The sequence below is a fragment of the Amblyomma maculatum genome, chromosome 1 (assembly GCF_055883805.1).
Source record: "Amblyomma maculatum isolate TAMU_Amacu chromosome 1, ASM5588380v1, whole genome shotgun sequence".
Taxonomy (NCBI): Eukaryota; Metazoa; Arthropoda; class Arachnida; order Ixodida; family Ixodidae; genus Amblyomma; species Amblyomma maculatum.
Window position 1 is genome coordinate 465,246,169 of NC_139344.1, and position 20,290 is coordinate 465,266,458.

At 47.1% G+C, this 20,290-nt stretch overlaps 1 protein-coding gene and 1 pseudogene across 1 annotated transcript; one reads left to right on the forward strand and one right to left on the reverse strand.

Moving 5' to 3' along the window:
• Positions 1-4,932: 4,932 nt before the first annotated feature.
• Positions 4,933-9,113, reverse strand: LOC146209860 (uncharacterized). The gene is made up of 3 exons (XM_084581358.1): positions 8,910-9,113; positions 7,180-7,264; positions 4,933-6,317 (listed from the first exon to the last, which is right to left on the reverse strand). The coding sequence occupies exons 1-3, from the start codon at positions 9,111-9,113 to the stop codon at positions 4,933-4,935; spliced, it is 1,674 nt and encodes a 557-aa protein (XP_084437484.1).
• On the forward strand, positions 9,112-20,069 carry LOC146209861 (uncharacterized; annotated as a pseudogene).
• Positions 20,070-20,290: the final 221 nt, after the last annotated feature.

Here is a 20,290-nt window from a genome sequence, read left to right on the forward strand (position 1 = left end):
CCTGCGCATAACTCTGCGCACTTAGTCTCGTTGTTTGCGGAATAGTTGAGGTGATTTCTATGGCAGCATTTATTTTTGCCTTTATGTATGCTTTGCAACTTTGATATTGACAATTCCACCTGCCATCGCTTGTCCACACAGCAAATTACCCTTCTTTTTTTTCTCAGGTGCATATAGCTGCGATGGAAGCAGATTTATGACTTTTTATTGCCTGCGTCTGGAAACTAGTGTCATCACTAACACCACCGAACAAATAAATGCTGAAGCTTTTCCGGTATTCTGGTCTGAATATGGTGAAAGGATGGCAGCGTTTATAAAAATCGGTTCCTTTTGTGTTACGTATTCATATAGAGGAGTTTACATCTTTTTATGATTGTTTGAAATATTTCACTGATCTTGTGTTTGTGACTATGATTCTCGGTAATGAATCTATTAGTCGAAAGTTCTTGTTACCCTTTTATCTGCTCTGCACCTTTCGAGTGTCGTGATATTCCCTTTGCGCTGCTATTGTATGTTACAGTGGGGTCAGCCGCATTGTCTCAGTAAAATGTTTCCAAAGACCGGAAGTAACTGTTAGTTCGTGCTAATTTAAAATCTGATCATGCGACCATCAGTGACAATTATTTAGTTTCGTCGAATCAGTTTGATTGTGCGCTAGTTCTTCGGCGATCAGCCTGCTTCACATTCCAACACTCCGAACCGTACATCACAAATAGAAAACCCATAGCACTAATTATCCGGACCTTGGTTGGCAGTGTGATTCCCAGAAGCAAACGTCCCCTAATTTCATAGCTACAGTCACCCTCCGAGGTAATCTTCTAGCGCAAGAAGAAAATATTTGTCACGCCTTTCATTTGTACCTGTATATTCCAGGACATGATAGGGAAAGGCACCGCAATCTTTCGAACCCCAGTTGGTCGAAATTTCTGGTGTCCTCCACTACGGCGTCTCTCACAGCCGTAGTCGCTTTGGGACGTAGCCCCACAAACCAACCACAAACCACAATCTTTAGATTCTTAATGTTCAATTTAAGATCAATCTTCTCACTATCTTGTTTCACACGATTCATGAGTCTCTTGAGATCAACTTCACTTTCTACTATTAAATGGGTATCATTCCCTTGTCTGAAATTGTATCACATTGGTTATTCATATTAAAAGCGAACAGTAGCTTGCTTGCAGTGTCACTGAGCTAGTCTTGCAAATGTATTTGCCACTGCTTATTGTAAACTGTTGCTTCTAGGAACTTGGAATGAATGCTGCAAAAATATTCACGACGAAAATGTTTTGTCACACGCTTTACAAGCCGAGAGGTAAAAGACGTACCCCAAATATTCACCAAGAACAGCTTACAACTGCCCAGGTTTCTGTCGTATTTTAACCTTATGGCATCATTTATGAAGACGTATGTATTTACCATACATTTTTCAATCAAAATTCACATTTAGTGAATAGTTATTTCTCTATTATGATTATTTACTGATGAGTGTTCCTGTGCCGAATGCAATTTCGAAGAAAAAAATAGTAATTGAAAGAAAAAGTGGGCCCACTAATGAGCATCTGCTTTTGAACTATGCCCTACAAATAAATTGCCTTGGGGATCCCCTTGTGCTGGGATTCCATGGAAATAATTATAACAACCACTCATGACAACGGTAGTTATAAGGAAAGTAAAGAAATCATTCTATCATACATAAACGAGCAGCTGGCAAGCGCGTTCCATGAATGTTCTCGTTTTTCTCTTCGGCCTCACATATCACCTTTACCGCAGTGATATCATGTTCAAATAAAAACCAATTTTTTGTAGTATTTAGCAAAAACATACCAGATTCAAACTATATAGACATCAAAACTGGGTACACCGAATTAAGCCATCGAACGAACTTTTGTATTCTCCCAGAAAATGTTTTTACTTCGAATTTCTTGTCGTAAATCATTATGTCCCTTACTTGCGACATACATTTCGCCGTTACGGCAATGTCGTTTCTGTCAACAAATTGCAGCAAGGAGTGGAAATGATCTACTAGCAATTCTTTTCTTTTTTAACTTTGAGCGGCAAAGTGTTACGAATTGAGCTGCAAAAAGCCTGCGTAAGCGTTCAAGAACGAAGGAAAAAAACACGCAACTGCACAGATTTGTAGTCGTATAAGTGCTAATCTGGCCCCTTTCAAGAGGCATTGCGCTACTAGTGCAGCTACTCAACTGGAGGAGTGGGGAGCGGGGAGGGGGAGGGGGGACTGTCAAGTTGCAGTAGCCTATAAGCCGCGAGATTGACCTGGAGGTGGTGCCACCGTCGCTCTGGTAGTGTGGATCGGCAGCCGGCGGCGCTCGCAGAAACGCACGCTGAGTAGGTCTGCTTCCGAGTTTACGGCGGGTTTGTTGGCGATGAAAACGCGTCTTCTGCAGTATTTCTGCAAGGTTGCAGAAACAAATCCAATTATTTCGCCAGTGCCGCAGAAGAAGCGCAGATTTTAGGAAAACAAAGCACGCAACCACCAGTCTTCTAGATTTACTTTGCACGTTTCTTGCGCTGTACCGCGCTCACGCGCCTAATACTTGGGCCTATTAAATGACAGCTTTGTTTTTCTTATCGACTTTTAAATAGTTTGCGTGTGCCTCATGCGAATGAGACTGGCGAATTTAGTGTCAAGCCCATGAAGATAAAAGGTTCGTGCTGGGACCTGCAGTACTTTAGATTGAATCGAGAAAGCCTGGTTCATTATATCGTACTTGACTCGAGAATTAAGCAGGTTAATATAGCACTGGCAGCGTACTGCATGGCGAGTTGCTTTAGACTGAGTGCACATCAACTCTGGCCCAAACAACCACGCACAAGTATTCCCCAAAAATGAAATCACGCCGACACTATACAGGAAACTTCGCCGCACAGGAAAGCTGATTTTCACGTGTACAGTGCTGAGTGGATTGATTTTGCCGAGATGCTTTTTGCGGCCACTGTCATAGAATGTGATAGTGTATTACTGCATGCGCCACTAACTGTAAACGATTCCCTGAAACCGAGGAAAGTATAAGGGATTTCTGATGTGTGTGATGTTAATATATAATGGTAAATTAGTAGTGTATATGTTTTGTTTTGCATTGCCAATAAAGTTCACCGTGTGAGAGAACATTTACACACTTGACACAATTTACAATAATCAGCGATTAATTTTCAGTAACGTTAAAGTGCAAGCTACGAATTACTCGCTGCGAAAACATTGTTATAAAAGCAATTTTACAGGCTGAAAATTTCTTTATCAGTAATTATTTAGCAGTGACTAAATGTTATGCGCAGTAAAATATTAGGGTTGCTTCCAAAACAGATGCCGGATATAAAACTATTCCGAAAGAAATGGAGGTCATCTTATCATATGCGACTATAAAGATGTATTTATTCCCGAACTAAACACTGATATTTAAGCCCGCATGAAGCTGTTTTACTCCCCTTGTCTGAAACAACGAGTTTGCTCGGAAGACAGCACTTGGACGAAGAGGGATTATAATGATTATAATAGGCTACCAGTAAAGTACATTATTCTAGGTGTATTATGTAATATTTAGTGTAACAATTAGGTGCAGGGAAGATGTTTCCCAAACATTCGAGCATTTCTCTACAGCAATATGTGCTCACTACCACTTTTACGGATGCACAGAAGCCTTCAACAGCAAAAAAAAAAAAAAAAAAGAAAGAAAAGAAATGCATACTGGCCCCGGTTTAACGCATGAAAGCAGCGTCGGCTATGACGGATGATTGCAGAGGCTGGTGTAGGTGTCGTTTTTTTTTCTTCATTATTAACACCACATTTACCACGTGGGATTGTTTATTGTGCAGTCAAATCCCACAGCAGAGGAGCGCCTTTCGAAACGGTCGTGATTGAATCCCCCGATCTCGAAATCAGCAGTCGAGCGCCCTTAACATTCAGACATCGCGACAGTGGTTTAAAAGCAAAAAAAAACAAAAACAAAGTACGCACACAACTCTATCGTGCATACAGAAGGCATATAGTGGTCAGTTCAAACTGCATTCTGCTATATGAAGCAGTCTGCGGTGGCATATATGTTTTAGTGGCTGCTGTATTCCAAACAGAAACGAGAATAAGCAATTTCAGAACGTTTGCGTTAACGTTTATTGACGGCAGCGACCTGTTTTTCTTTGACACGGCGCTAAAGACAGTACCACTTCGTTGGAGACATTGCGTGTAAAAGGATCTCAAGCGCCGAAGACCGCGATGGATGATGTCCTTATCCAAGCGTGACATACTCGATACGGACAAGTTTTTTTTTTTTTTTTTTTTGTAATGAAGCGTGGGGTTGTAGACTGTTCAAATTTATTTTGCAAGAGGTATATAGGTAAGCAAAAGCGCACAGGAACCGCGAAACAAAGAAAAACGCTCCTGTACACGCCGCATGCGCGCGCGTAAATCACTGCGGGCTGGCACGCGACGCGAAAACGCATCCACACTGAGTAGGTCTCGCCGCTGGGCCGCAAGGTGGCGACTCTGCTCCATCTCGATTGCAATAGGGACCGGGCGCCCCTTGTATGGGGCCACCGTTGGATGGATGGATGGATGGATGGAATGTTTGGAATATAGGAGCGTCCCCTTTGAAGCGGGGTGGTAGCAGTAGCTGTCATGCTCATTTTTCTCCATTTATCTTAATTATTGCCTCGGTGGAACAGCGCCGCCCACGGCGGAGTACCGGAGCAGCGGAGTGCCGTGGCAGCTTAGCGGAGCAGTCGTTTCCGTTCTGCGAGGCGTTTTTGAGCATGTCCCTACCCGTCGTTTTGCGTAGTGGCTTTGAGAGCTTTGAGCTGCTTTGAGTAATTGCAAGGTAGGTAGGTAGCAACTTTAATGAGTCAAAAAAGAACTAAGTGAGGGGGGGGGGGGGTAAAGGGAAGTGAGGGAGCAGGACGACGATGGGCCCTCAGGCCGCTCTAGATGGCCAGGCACTTTTGAGCTTCGGCGACCCCTCGAGCCCAGCTCACTGTCAGAAGCTGTACCTCCGGCAGCGAGCTGCGCAGAGCAGCCTCCCATCGCTCCTGATGTCTGGGCCCTTGCCACGGGGGCTTGGGTTTGTTCGGGCAGTTCAGGAAGACGTGAGTAAAGTCGGCTCTGGTGCTAGGACACAAGTGGCAGTGAGGAGCGGTTTCGCCACGGTTTATAATAGAGAGAAGGAAAGGGGTCGTGACTGTGGCCGTCTGAAGTCTGCGCCAGAAAGCCTGGTCGCTTTTGGGAAGAGGTTTATGCGGAGGAGGGTACAGCAGGCGGGAATTTCTATAAAATACGGTGAAGTCGTGGTAGTTAAGAAGCCGATCTCTGGCACTGCGAGACGAAGGCACCAGGTCGCTCTCAGCCCGGTTGACGAGTGCTCGGGCTTGGGAGTGAGCGGCCGTGTTGCCTGGGTGTTCGCTGTGCGCAGGGACCCCGAGGAGGGTGATGAGGTGATTCGGTGGAGGGGATGATGCCAGAATGTTTGCGGCCGGGGAGAAGATTTTGCGATGGGCATAATTACTAATTGCTGTTTTGGAGTCTGAGAAGATATACTCAGCAGAGGGGTGTGTAATTGCTAGGGTAATTGCTGCTTCTTCAGCTTGCAGGGAATCCTGCAAAATTGGAATGGACGCACTGACTATCGTGTTGTGGAATCCATCCACGACGGCTAATGCGGGAGCTGGTCGGTTTGAATATTCGGCCGCGTCTACGTAAACTGCCGGAGCTCCAGGAGGATAGTGCTGGTGCAAAGCCTTGGCTCTAGCTTTCCGTCTCTCACGATTATGCTCCGGGTGGGTATTTTTGGGAAGAGGCGTAATGTAAAGATTGTTGCTAACAGCGGTGGGAGGATTGCGCGTGGCCGAGGTATGACCGGGTAGGTTTATCCCAATTCGGCGCAGAAGAATTTGTCCGGTTTCGGTATGTGAGAGTCTGTGGTACTGACTAATGAGGTGAGCTTCTACCAGCTCTCCTAGGGTGTTGTGAACCCCTAGTTGAAGTAGTTTTTCAGTAGGCGTTGATTTAGGGAGGAGGAGAGCGCTTTTGTAAGCTGTGCGGATAAGTCTGTTGAGTTGCTCGGTCTCCGTGGGTGTGAGGTAGAGGTAAGGGATGGAGTAGGTGATCCTGCATAGGCAAAATGCTTGAATGAGGCGACGTGTGTCTGCTTCCCTGATGCCGCGATGGCGATTGGCGATACGCTTAATTTGTGAGGCTGTATTCAAAATGGCAGCACGAATTAATTTTATGGTCTCGGCGTTGGAGCCGTTGTCAGAAATACTGTAAATTTTGATTCTATTGACCCTGCGGATGGGGGTGTCGTTTAATGTGACTTGAATATTAGGGGGTTCCGTTCTTTTAGGTTCATGACTATGAGCTCAGATTTAGCTGCCGAGCAGCTTAGACCAATGCTGCTTGCATGCGTAGCAACAGTGTAAGCGGCCAGCTGAAGTTTGGATTCAATTTCGCCATGGTTGCCGGTATTGACCCAGATGGTGATGTCATCCGCATACAAGGAGTGGTAGATGGAAGGAATTTTGTCAAGATCCCTCGCTAACGGGATAAGAGTAATGTTAAAAAGAAATGGGGACAAAACTGCTCCCTGTGGCGTTCCCTTACTGCCTAGCTTGAAAGGGCAACTTTTACTTTGCCTAATTGTAGGCAGACGGATCGGTTGCTGAGAAAGGCAGCAACATAGTCATGCGTGCGAGAGCCCACGTTTAGGTCGCTCACTGATTGTAAAATGGAGGAGTGGGCAACATTATCAAAGGCCTTCGTCAGGTCCAATGCAAGGATAGCTCTGGTGATGTGAGGGAAAACGGGATTGAGCACATCCTCCTTAAGTTGTAACATGATGTCTTGAGTTGACAGGCCCGCGCGGAAGCCAAGCATGGTGGTGGGGAAGAGCTGGTTTTGCTCCATGTATCGGTTAAGTCGATTTAGGATTACGTGCTCCATGACTTTACCTGTGCAGAAGGTGAGAGAGATTGGTCTCAGATTCTTAGGGTCTAAAGGTTTGTTAGGTTTTGGTATGAAAGTTACCTTGGCTGATTTCCATTCCGGGGGCAGCGTGCCCTGGTCCCAGTGTTGATTCATGTACCTAGTGAGTGAGGCTAATGATTTAGCGCCTAAATTTTGTAGCGCTTTGTTAGTTACTCCATCAAGACCTTGTGCGGACGTGGTGCGGAGCCTACCCAGGGCAGCCCATACCTCCGCCTCTGTGATGGGAGCGTCCAAGTCTGAATTGGGGGTTCCTTTGTAAGCCGGTAATGGTTCTTGCTTTAGGTCGGGGAAGTATGTGGCTTTAAGAGCTGCTTCAACGTCTTGCCCTTGTTTCTCCGCCTCGTGCAGTAGTTTGGTGATTTGTTTATTATTTTCTGACCGTGAGGAACATGGGTTTAGCATATGGCGGAGGAGGGACCACGAGTTCTTCATGTGTAGAGTGCCGTCTAATCGGTTACATAACTGATTCCATTGCTGTGACGAGAGCTCGGCTGCGTGTTCGGTGATGAGCTGGAGCGTTTGCGCCATTTTCCGGTTTAATTTGCGATTATCTCTGTCAACTGGATCTCCAATATGTTCTGCTGGGGCCAATTTTTCGCTACGGGATACATCCCGTAGGAGCTTAGAAGCCCAGTCCATATAGTCATGAATTTCTTGTGCCGGGTTTTGGTCTCTAATTTTGCGGAACTTGTCCCAGTCTACAATAGGTTTAAGGTGAAACTGAGGCCGTAAACTAGCAGACGGCAGCATAACTGTTAGGATGTAATGATCGCTGCCGAGGTTGATTCCCGTGTGAGTCCAGTTAGCCTGACGGACGTTCGTAGTAAAAGTAAGGTCTGGGCTGGTATTTCTGCTCACACTGTTGCCAATGCGTGTGGCTAGTGTACAGTCAGTGACTAGGGTGCACCTATTTTGCTGAATGTACTGAGATAGGCTGGTGCCCTAGCGAGTGTTCCTATTTTATCCCCAGTCTACGTGTGGCGCAATAAAATCACCTGTTACCACTTAGGAGCGGAGCCTGCTATTTGGATGGCCCTGTCAAGTGCTTCAAATACAGCAGTAAAGTTATCTCTAGGATGAGAATAGATATTTAAAATGAAATATGAGAGTTGTCTTTTACGATGGCGGAGGAGTTCGAGAAGAGTGCAGTCGGAATAGAGGTCGGTCAGATCGTGAGCTACATACACGATATTTCTCTGGATATATGTGGTAACTCACGGGGAAGTAGAATGGGAGTGTATAGCCTGATAGCCTAGAAGCTTGCATGCCTTTAAAGGCTCTTGTATGCAGATGGCATCTGGGGAAGGTGTAGAGTGTTGTATGTAAAGAGAGAGACTGTCTCTCTTCCTTTGCAACCCGCGGCAGTTCCATTGCCATATGCAGAGTGCAGAGGGGGAGGAGGAGGCAAGGGCTCAAGGGGGGCTTGTTGCTGGGAAGGCGCTTGATAGTGGGAGGATTGTGGCAGGGCGTCCAAGGGGGAGAGCCGAGCAACTAGCATGACGAGAATATTCTCTATCTTGGTAAAGCGTTCGGCGATTTGGGTAACGCCTAAATCAACCTTTTGTCTGAGCCACCTGTGCTTTTTTCGGATTTGTTGAAATGCGCATTTGGGGTCCTCGTCAGCTGAATCGGGCTGTTGTGTCCTCTTCTTTTTCGCGGGCTGGGGGGAGGATTCTATGGGATCGCTCTCTGATTGGTCTGCTATATCTGACTTCGAGGTGGAGAGGGCGATAGTAAGCGACGGAGTAGGTTTAGGAGTAGGTGCTGTGAGTGCATTTAAGCGTTCCAGTACCAGAGCCAACTGTTGCTTTAATTCCTGATTCTCTCTAGTTAGACGTTCGATAGTTTCCTGAGTTTTAGAATTTTCTTTTGATTCAGATCGGGTTTTAGTGGAGCGGGAGGCTCGCTGTGCCCAGCTCACCTTTCGGTAATGGGTCCCAGTGTCCCGTCTTTGGGATCCAGTTCGTCCAGGACTTTTGCTCCTGTTGCGATGGTGGCCGTCTTCGATTCTCGGGAAGGACTCCTTCTTGAGGTTGAACTCCTGCGGCGGCTGCGCCCGTCGTGGACGGGAGGGACGACTATAGCGGCGTTGGTAGCGTTTCTTGCAGGCCCTGTCGCCCGTCATGTGGGCGCCCCCACAGACCACGCACGTCGGAATGCAGGGGAGGTCCGCTTGGTGCTTCTGTCCACAGCCTGGGCAGGTGAGGCGATTCGGCAAAGGGCACACATCGCGTCTGTGGCCGATTTGTCTGCAGTTCAGGCAGGCCTCCACTTTGGGGTGGAAGGGTAATACTGCGTAAAGGACGCCAAACATTTTCACCGATGGCGGAAGTTCTTCAGCCTTGAAGTGAATGAGCACAGAACGCAAGGTTCGCCACATGTCCCTGGCTTGGACAATCGGTAAGAGAGGATTCGCCCGGCGTAGTTCTCTGCGCAAGTTCTGCGGCGACTCACCGTTCCAGGCGCGGTAGATGATTCCTGGCCGTGCACCGTCCGGAGGAGCTACGTATGCGTGGAACATAAGTTTGCTGCCACGAAGTGTGAGTTGTCTTATTTTGGCATAATTGGCTACTCGGTCTGCGCAAGAAGTTGACACTGTGAAAATATTCTTGGCCATGTTCGTACATATGAGGTCCTCCTTGGCAACAGGGGGATGCAATCCGCTGCCGGCGACAACAGCCGCCCGTAGTTCTCCCTCGTTGTATTGGACTAGACAGACCCCCCACTAGGGCGCAAAACAATCTTGAAATCGTCAACCGGCAGCCGCGTCAGCGGCCTTGTACGGAGCAAGGAGCATTTTTCGACCGGGAAACCTTGAAAAAGGAAAGGGCCGTCCTCGGCAGGGTGCGCGTGTGTGTGCGTTTTTTTTTTTACCGCCCGGCGCATGGTATTTCTGTTATATACTCGAAAATACCACGCGCGTGATTTTACCGCGCGCTAGGAAGACCTTCGTTAGGCGCTTGTAAAGACGGCTTCGAAGACGGGAATTGTGCCTCCACTGCGCTTTTTTCTTATATTAAGTCTATTAGTCGAAACCCGCCTGAAGATCAAATACCGCCGAGCCGTGTAGCCGTGGCGCCGTAGTAGTGGTATAATGGTCAGCATTCATGCAAAATGAAAAAGATGCTGCACCTGTCTTTTTTGGTAATAGGTAGGCTCGAACGATTCAGATTAGAATGATAGCAAATGACATTCCAGTTTCAACCTTGCAACGAGAGCTGGAAAAGGAGAAAAATAAACAAGCAAGGCAAAAGTAGGATCCTATTTATGTTCGGAAAAGCTAACACACATATACTTCCAGGACTTCCTGCACAATTACGCTACAATAGCTCACTGAACACGGCCTTGAGACTATCCAACTTAATCATAATACAGGGCAAATGAGTAATACCACCTCAGCATCATTTTTACATATACGACAATGCTCTTGTTGAACACGTCGGAGCTGCTACATATATTTGACTTAGAAAATATTTTACTATAAATACCTTTCTCTGGACATGCTGCGAAGGTTGGGAAAAGAAAAAAATTAAATTTCCTGCTATCAGCGGCCCTATTTTTTCGGACGCCTGCTATGATAGAGAGATCTTGGTAGTATTTGGCTTTTGCTTATTTAGGCGTTCTCTCAGCGCAGGAAGTTCAATGCGATTGACCGCAGTCGCCTTGACCATTTGAAGGCAATAGTCAAATACTGTCAAACTTAAATACAATAGAAAAAAAAAACACGCACACACAGTGTGATGTGTTGTAACTAAGCCACCGATAACTAAGAGAGCGTTCTATTGTTATATGAATCTCTCTGATTGCTCTTTCGCTAAGGTGTTTAACTTTCTCAGCGTACCACGAACTTGCGGGGCCGATACCTGACCTCGATACCTGATGAGTGTGAGGGGACCCGACCATGTAGGTAGTTTTCTATTTGCACGTAAAGGGATCCGGTTAACTGAAAGCCATTCCTTTTACAATTTTGTCACTGCAGCTGGCCGGACTGTCGCTAAATCTGTTTACATTGGCCATAGAAGCAATTTCTGAGAGCGGTAAAACAGACATGTCTTACTACGCCACAATCAGGAAATGTCACGTTCACTAAAGCGCCAATGAGAGACAGATGTATTTAGGCGGGCCAGGAAATGAGCGCTGCTGAGAAAATACGTAAGTACAAGGTGCAACATGAATGCGAAAAAAAAAAATTCCTACACGGCCTTCGAAATTAAAAAAGAATGCCACGTTTATGCTCGTTTCCACAAATTAAATTGTATTTTTTTCTAGTTCGACTTTTATATGAAGCCGATAGCAGATTTTGTGATCATGCGGTATTGATTGAGCTGTGAAATGAGTGATTTTGTTAGGCTAAGTGGACATGTACCATGAACAAATGTTAACAAATTATAAGAGTATCAATGCAGAGCTCTCAGCACATTTTCATTGGTTGACAAATGAAGAGAGGAAAAAGGACAAGATCATGGTAATAGGAATAGTTCATGTCTCCCATCTGCTCTTTCTGTTAAAACAAAAAATAATTTAACTGTGACTATGTCAGCGAAAGTAGTTGTACAAGCATTGTATCTGCCCATCACTGAAGATCGTAACGCAGCCCGAACGACGATGGTGGAGCTGCGTTTTCTTTTTCCGTGCTGGGGTTTTTTTGCACCCAGGCGGGTAAATGCTAGCGTTGTAATTTACGCTGTTGGGTTACTTCGATTTCCAATTGTCGATAAAGTGACTACAGATGAAGGAGTGCGGCTTCGACTCCGAGACTCTCGTGCCGTCCCTCCTGGGGAACAGAAGGCACAAAGCACCCGGTAGCAACCGGAATTTAAAAAATTCGGCACTTTCCATGACCACACAGTAAACAAATACAAAAATTAATTCGTGCCTCTGCGTTTTAAAGAACCATGCTTAGGTCACCCACCACTCATGTTTGTGTAGAAATGAATCGACTTGACAGCGTCCGAAGAGTTTGGTTAGCTGCCAGTGCAGCCAACAACGTACCACGTTTCGCCAGCCTTGTTTGCCCAGACTTCATTTCACTGGACATATTCACACAACTAGCCCAACTTTCTGCTCACTTGAGGATATATTCACGCACAACATCATCTAAACCTTAGGATTTCCAATTTCCACACGAACCAACGACCAACACCACGCTCCAATGCGCCGAGAGGCGGCGCCACCCGTTAGGTGTCCGGTCCCTATAGCCTTCTCGAAGATGGGTAGCAGTGCTCTGAAGGTTCCGCCGATCACTACTGCATTTTGTGAGGCCATAACATCTTAGCAAAACAGTTGCAATGGTCGTTCCAGCTCGAGCGCCCGGTTAGCAGAGTGCAGAGTTCTCCGTAGCCAGTGCGCACGCGTTCATTAGCTCCAAGATGCCAGATTTTTAGTCACCTTGCGGGTAAGTAGCATCAACAGTGCCACCATCGCGATTCTAATTTGAACGGCTGTGCATACCGTCCAGAGGCGGCAAACCTCGGCGCTGAGGCGCACGCCCTAGAACCTCCCCAAGACTAGGAATCTTGCGCCTACGCAGTTTAGTAATTTAGTTACTAATTTAAAAAAGCGTTCACAGTTAGTACTGCTTCCTTTGACAATAATTGCAGTAACATGTAACACTGCAATTAACAAGAGTTTTTTAAAGCCCACTGAGCTCCCTAGGGCATCTATGCGGATGACCTGCAGGAAATGGTGGATGGTACCTTGACGGACAATTGGAGTTGAAATTATAGCCGTTGAAATATATTACTGCATTATAAATTTAATCAATAATAGGAGAATGAATCAGGGTCAAAAATAGAAGAGTTTCTTCACCCAAGATGACCTCATCACGCATACACTACAGGGAACCATCTGCATGACTTTGATGCCGGAAACTGCCACGGAAGTCGTCAAGGCTCCTATCATGGACAACATAGTTCACTCGCCTTATCCACCTGTGCAGCTGCTGTCGGACGAGTCTTTCTACCAGCACATCCAGAGGCGTTTCATGGAGTTGGCCGATCAGCCCGCACTAGTAAGTTCTGGTCCTTCCAGGTTGCTCTCTCGACAGCCAAAGGAGAATGTTTATGTATTGAGGAGGCAAAATAGCCCTAAAAAGGACTTTTATTTCTTGTCGTAAAGACAACGTTCATATTCCGTTCATAATCGGCACAGTTGCTCAGGGAATGCCCGCAGGAAGAGTCCGCCGACCACCCAGAAAAAAGCTGCAAGCGAGTATGGAGCAGGGGAAGAAGTGAGGGAGCAATAGTTTTACTGTAATTGAGCCAACCTGGCTCCGGAGTTTTGAAGCATATAAGCGTATGCGTTACGGTTCGGCTCGGTCTGTTGGGTTTAACGCACCAAAGCGATTCAGACAATAAGATGTGCCGTTAGAGGGGTCCGGAAATATCAGGCATTTGAAGTTATTTAATGTGCACTGACATCGCACAGCACATGGGCGCCTTGCTTTTTGCCTTCATAAAAAAGTGACCGCCGCGGACGGGATGGTCTGCTTCATGAAGTAGTACATATGTATGCAGATGCATAGCTGTAATGCATTTGTATTTTTCAGTATAAAATACAGGCATAAGTAAACAAAAGGGGAGAAATTGCGCATATTACCATGCTTTCGTCATAACTAAGACGACAGAATGAAGGTGTTCTTAGAAATGAAAATAAAAATCTCGGCAAGGTCTCCGATTTCTATAGGAAAATATTCTTATTTTTATATCGTATTTGAGCCAAACAACTGTTCGAGGGGTACAGTAATCGAGTGCAGATGTATTCGCTGACCAACAGCTAGTTCTTGTATTTGCTCGACCAGTGGATGAAAGTTTCCTCGTGCTACTGTTTTCTGATATGGCGGTTCGGCAATGTCTGCTTAGTGACTGGCTTTGGAGCAGGTGTTTAGTGGTTCTGTGAAGAGCCAACTGCGCTTTTAGGGTTTATACACCAATGCTTCGGCTTTATTTACAAATCGACTGCATTATATCTACTTGTATCCTTTCATTACGAAACCTAACTTACACCAAATCGTAAATTTAAGGTCACGTCACCTCCGTAAATACAAATTTTGTAGTAATTTAGCCGTAATTGAAAATTCGGATGCTGCATTTTGCTTTTGGTATAGCCTTCATGAGCGCTATTCTAGGCGATGGCAAAAAGTATAGCTCAACAGCTGTTACCCACTTGATTCTGACGGCTGTATTGGCCTACAAAAATTAAATAATTCCAAGTCACCTGTGATGTGCAGATATGCTATTTCGTGAGCAATGCTTTTCTTTTTCAACGGTGTTCCGGGGTCTACCGGAAGTTTGAGGTTTGATTTTTTCTCTCTTTTCTACCGGAACTTCGACGTTTCATTTTATTATTTCTTTTTCGGGCACTCTCTGATCTTGATTGCACATACAAGAGCATATTCTGCTAAGTAGATTGCTCAGCGGATGGTGATGCTCACAAAGGTTGCAGCGCACTTGACCGCCTTGACAGCTTGTTGTGGTAAACCGTGATGCCAACTACGCACAAGTCAGCAGGCTCACTTGCTGCTAGAGTCTTGAATTGGGCTTGTTGGCGGGAATACATACTAATAATCAGCAGCGCGAATAGACACGGACGAACACACAGCAACAGGACAGGCGCTGACTACCAACAGATTTATTGAAAGCGGGGAGCAACCTATAAACGCAAACCATAACCCACGTGACATCCTGAGAACAAGAGGAATAAAATTATCGACCAAAAAACGTCCTTCTTCCATTGGATCTAAGGGCCCTTATCTGAAACGGTTTAAGATCGCTACACAGCTGAACGTGTCCTGAGCCGACGCACACAATAATAATATAATTCAATGAATGGGACCCCGTGTTACCAACGATGCCAAAACACAGCGCAAGCGTAGCCAAGACCAACGATCGTAGCAAAAGCAGAGTCAAAGGTAAAAACAAAAACAGAACTAACAAAGCAAAGAACCAAGAAGGAGCAAAAGCTCAACGATCGAAGCCAAAGCAAATTCAAAAGTAAAAACAACAGAACTAACAAGGAAAAAAAAAACAGACGGAGCGAAGGCTGAGTCAAACCTAAAGGCGGCGGATCAACACCCCCGGACAAAAATAAACTTAAAAAAAAGCAGTAACGCAAAGACAGTGTCAAAACTACAAAGCAGAAGCGGGAACTGCTCTAGCACCGTTCTAAAAAAACCGAACTTCTTGAACCACAGGAACACTGAAGGTCTGCTGACAAATTGGTCTTGGTAACCAGACATGCCTCAATGATAACTTTCAATTTCAATTGAGCCCGTGCTTTAATTTTGGTTCTTACAAAAAGCGGCTCCCACGTCTTACTAGACGCTTTGCACGTCCTGCAGTGTTCATCCAGATGGCCGCCGGCTTTGTTACTGTTGTGTCACAGTGCTGTGTCAAGTGCGGGCCACACACTGCGCAAGCGTGAAGTTTTCTTGCTATCTCGCCATGTCCCCTTTCCATTCCCTCCCTCCCCTGGATTATACATAACCACCCTCTGTTACAATAAACGCCGTGTCTTACCTGCCTCGTTCCAAAGCGTGTACAGTGGCTGTCAATAAGGTGATCGCTCGAGCGGCGACCGAGGCAAGGAGCAGCGCCACGTTACGTGATCACCCTCCGTGGCAAGGGGAACATCAGAGTAGCTTCCCTCTCTCTTTTCGCTGTTCCTTGAGCTGCTGTCGCTCCCTTAAATTTCGTTGTTTTTTTTACTCGTCAGCACACAGATACGCCCGTGTCGTAATCTTGTGAGGACGCCCGGTGACTTTTTTTTCTATGCATTACCAGTCCGGCGCATGTGGGCCGTAGAAACAGTGACAGTGTCATCAAAACCTGTGACAGCAGAAAAACCCGCCTCTGCTATATCGGCAAAAATGAAGAAATGATATACAATGCCGATAAACCGAAGCCCAGAGAACAAACACGGGAAAAAGGTGGCGATGTAGTCATAGTGGTGACATGGTGGTGACTGTTGTAGCCCGGAAGAGCCTACGAGGGAAAGAAGACAAAGCAATCTTTATCGTCGAAGTTTCGATATAGGCTGCTATGAAGCTCGAAAGGCCCGCTGGTCGACGCTCGCGCGGTCACCTTCATATTGATCGCGACTGTACGTGCGTTCAGTTCTTGCCGTGGCCTATCGGCCACGGCTATGTTACAGTGGCGACGAGCCAAAACGACACCCACGCCGTCAAGGCTGACCCAGACAGCCCTACCAGCCATTTCCATGGCCTACCAGATACTCCCGAGCTTCGACGAAAACAAAGATAAGTGGAAGCCGTGCTTAATTAAAGTGGAGGCGTATTTCGAAGCAAATGGCATCGCTGAGTCAAGAAGAGAGCACTTCTTGTGGCGGCACGCACGCAGACTATTCAAATCCTTGCCGGAAGGGTGGCTCCCCGGGCGCCGAATTGTGAGTTATGACGGTTCAAAGCCTTGAATGAATACTACGACTCTAAATGGAACGAAATTTCGGAGAGCTACAAACTCTTCAGTCGTTGCCAACTGGAAAGAGAATCCATTCAGGCTTTCCTCGTCGAAATCCGCCGCATAGGAGACAACTGCAACTTCGGCAGCTGCCTTGACAAGATGAGTGCATTAACAGTGCAAGAAACCACATCGGAAGATGGCTATAAAAATGCTCATATCTGGACTTTGCTGTCGGCGCGAACAAAGTGTCTCGAGCCGCCAATTCGCCGCACATTCAATTGGGGTGGTATAGAGCTGGCAATGGAAGTAGACATAGGATCACCAGTAAGTGTCATATCGCGACAACTTTTTAATAAGCATTGCAAACACTGGCCAAAATTGAAGCTTTTACATCTGAAACTTTCGTGCAATGCTGGAAGGCTGCCTGTGTTAGGCGAGCTTCAGCTAGCTGTTACGCACCAAGGTGTCAGTTGAATGCACACTCATAGTACTAGACTGCACTGGGCCAAGCCTGTGCGGGCGAGACCTGGGCCGGCTTGCACGATAAAGTCCGAGCTAAGTCCAGACTTAAATGGTATCTTTAGAAAGACCAAGCTTATTTAAGACGGCTCGTGTTCCGAACGTCGAACGCTTCGGGTTCATGTTCACCAGAGTGGCTTCCCAGAACGGCCTCAGCAACTACTTGGGGCATTTTTCCTCGTAACACAATCTTAAGCCGCAAAAAACAATGGCACGGATTTTACACAACGCAAAATTGACGGAATGTGTACATCTTACAGCAGGGACAGTGCCAGCGCATTCCTGTACTTCCCTAATTTCTCTACTTAGACACCTGGCGTCCTTGTGTCTTAACCAAGACAGCACTAGAGTCGTAATCATACAAGCGACTTATTCAAGTCAGGACTGAAGCGCACTCTTGACTCCAGTCTTAAGCGGCCATGCTAGTGGCCTATTCTTTAGACTCCAGTTAAGTCTGGACTTAGCTAAGACAGTCTTAAGATTGTTTTGTGCAAGCGGGCCCTGTTAACCTTGCTGGATCGGGCTGGAGTTCTGGTATTGCAAGTCGGTAGAAGAGAAGGGCCGGTGGTGGGATAATCCATCAGCTACATCAATACCTTACGCAGTAACTACGAGGATGTCTTCTCGGAGGAATTGAGTCTGATGAAGGGATCACCAGTCAGCTTGGTGCTGAAGGACGGTGCGGTTAGCAAGTGCTTAAAAACGATTGCACAGTCCGGATTTGCGGGGATTTTAAGGCCACCTTGAATCAGGCCTGTGCACTTGAACAGTATCACCTTCCGGTGATTGAAGACCTGTTCGCGTCGTTGAGCCGTGGTGAAGTTTTTAGTATGCTTGACCTGAAAGATGCCTACAACCAGGTGCCGTTAAACGAAGCTTCGCGCAAACTATGTGTGAGTAATACGCACAAAGGGCTCTTCTGTTACAATAGGCTGCCGTTCGGCATTTCATCTGCTCCTGCTATATTTCAAAGGAAGATGGATACCATTCTAGCGGGCTTGCCTGGAGTGCAGGCATACTTTGACGTGTTGGTGTCTGAAAAGGCGGCAGACAACGCATCTCGGCTGAAAATAGTGTTGCAGCGATTTCGAGCGCACGGGGTAAAGCTGCGAGACGAAAAATGCAATCTCTGCCAGCCATCGGTTTCTTATCTGGGACACCGTATCGATCGTCTCGGTCTTCATTCGACGGAAAAGAAGTGGAAGCTATCATGAAAGCACCAAGCCCTCCTAACGTGAGCGAGCTGCGTTCTTTTGTCGGAATGCTAAGATGTTATGCAAGGTTTCTGCCGAACTTGTCAACCATGTTGTCTATATCAGTTACTAGAAAAGAATGCGCGATGGCTGTGGAACCACCCCCAGGAAACTGCGTTCGTCAAGGCCAAACAGTGTCTCAAGGATGCCGAAGTGCTTGCCCATTTTGACCCGTTAAAGGAGCTGAAACTGGAGTGCCACGCTTCCCCACACGGCACTGGCGCAGTACTGTTTCACACAGTAGGTAGCGTCAACAGGCCGATCGGATTCCGTTCAAGGACTCTCACGAAAGCTGAGCGGAATTACAGCCGGAGCGTGAGGCGCTGGCCCTGGTTTGTGGGGTCACGAGATTCAGAGACTATCTGTTGGGCTGTGAAATCACCTTGGTTACAGACCACCAGCCTCTCCTCGGATTGCTAAGGGCCGACCGCCTGACACCCTCTATGGCTGCAGCCCGCATTCAGCGTTGGGCACTCTGTCTCGGAGGATATCGTTACAAACTTCAGTAGACTCCCGGAAGTCAACTGTTGAAATCGGACGCCCTCACCAGGCTTCCGCTGCAAGCACTCGGTCCTAGTATGGAGCCCTAAGAGCCGCAAGAGTACTTTTTGTCTTCGGACAGCCTGGACGAAGGCGCAGTCACGACACGAGGGCTGAAAGACCTTACAGCCATCGACTCGACCCTAGATCGCGTCAAGCATTACGTGCTACAAGGTTGGCCTAGAAGCTCGAAATGCCGTTAGCCGTGCCTTGCGGCATTTTTTCACCGTCGACTTGAGCTCTCCCTGGCCCATGGGTTAATTTATTGGGGCCATCGAGTGGTTATACCTGCCGGTGCGCGAAAACGATTGCTGCAACTGCTGCATGAAACCCACCAAGGGTCTTCGCCGATGAAATCTATTGCACGATCGTTGTTTTTGTGGCCAGGCCTAGACCGAGAGATTGAGGAAATGTCGGCTCAGTGCAAAAATTGCATCGACAACTTGCCCATGCCGCCAGTCGCTACACCAGCAAGCTGGCTACAAACGTTTGAGAAATTGTCATGAATCCATGTGGATTTTGCCGGGCCGATAGAAGGCAAGATGGTGCTTGTGCTAATCGATTCGCACATCAAATGGATAGAAGCGCTCCCTCTGAAGTAAGCAACCCCGACAGCTACAATCCACTGTTTTCGGGCCATATTCAGCCGATTTGGAGTGCCCAGAAAGATAGATTCCGATAACGGAACACAATTCACTAGCCGTGAAATTGCAACATTTGTCGAGAACAACAACATGTCGCACGTTAGGACCGCCCCCTTCCACCCGCAGTCTGATGGGGCTGCCGAATGAGTTGTCCGAACGGTGGAAGATGGTCTCCGGAAGTTGGGGGCAGGCAAATTGGAGCACAAACTTATGTGCCTACTGCTCAATTACAGAAGGACGCCCCGGAACAGCGGGAAGTTTCTATCAAAGATGCTTCTAGGATACCAGATTAGATCGCGCCTGGATACGTGTTTCCCGAAGGGTAGCGGAGACGTACCATTGGATAGCCAGGAGTGGCTGACCCAACTGAAGAGTCGAGTGCACGTTCACAACTATGGAACAGGAGACAAATGGATACCAGGTGGATACCAGGTGATGTGACATCTAAGTCGGAACCAGAATGGTTACAGTAGAAACGCCTGGAGCAATTGTCCGGCGGCACGTGGACCAGGTACGTCTTCGGCCTACAGAAACACAGTCACCCGACACTGCGGAAGACGCGCGCCTGGACGGTGCTACATTCAGGCCAGAGGAATCCGCATCACAGCTGGATGTGAGACTCCAAGGATCTGCTTCACCGCCTGCAGTTGCGGATCATCATGCTGACGGCGCCTTCCCGTCACTTCCGTCATCCGGGGTAGTATAGCCAAGCGAACCCGCTCAAGTCCTACGACCTCGACGTGGACAAGGAAACCAGTTGACCAATTTTAGGAAGAAGTGTTGTGTCAGAGTACTGTGTCAAGTGCGGGCCACACACTGCGCAAGCGTGAAGATTTCTTGCTATCTCGCCATGGGTACCCTTTCCATTCCCTCTCTCCCCTGGATTATATATAACGACCCTCTGTTACAATAAGCGCCGTGTCTTAC

What these genes read in the sequence shown, in the direction of transcription:
- LOC146209860 (XM_084581358.1), bottom strand. Translation starts at nt 9,113, where the DNA reads ATGACGGGCGACAGGGCCTGCAAGAAACGCTACCAACGCCGCTATAGT. An exon ending in CTGGGACCCATTACCGAAAG is followed by an intron (nt 7,265 to 8,909) that starts GTGAGCTGGGCA and finishes CCCGACCTAAAG; the next exon opens with CAAGAACCATTACCGGCTTA. An exon ending in GGAGGTATGGGCTGCCCTGG is followed by an intron (nt 6,318 to 7,179) that starts GTAGGCTCCGCA and finishes CTAATATTCAAG; the next exon opens with TCACATTAAACGACACCCCC.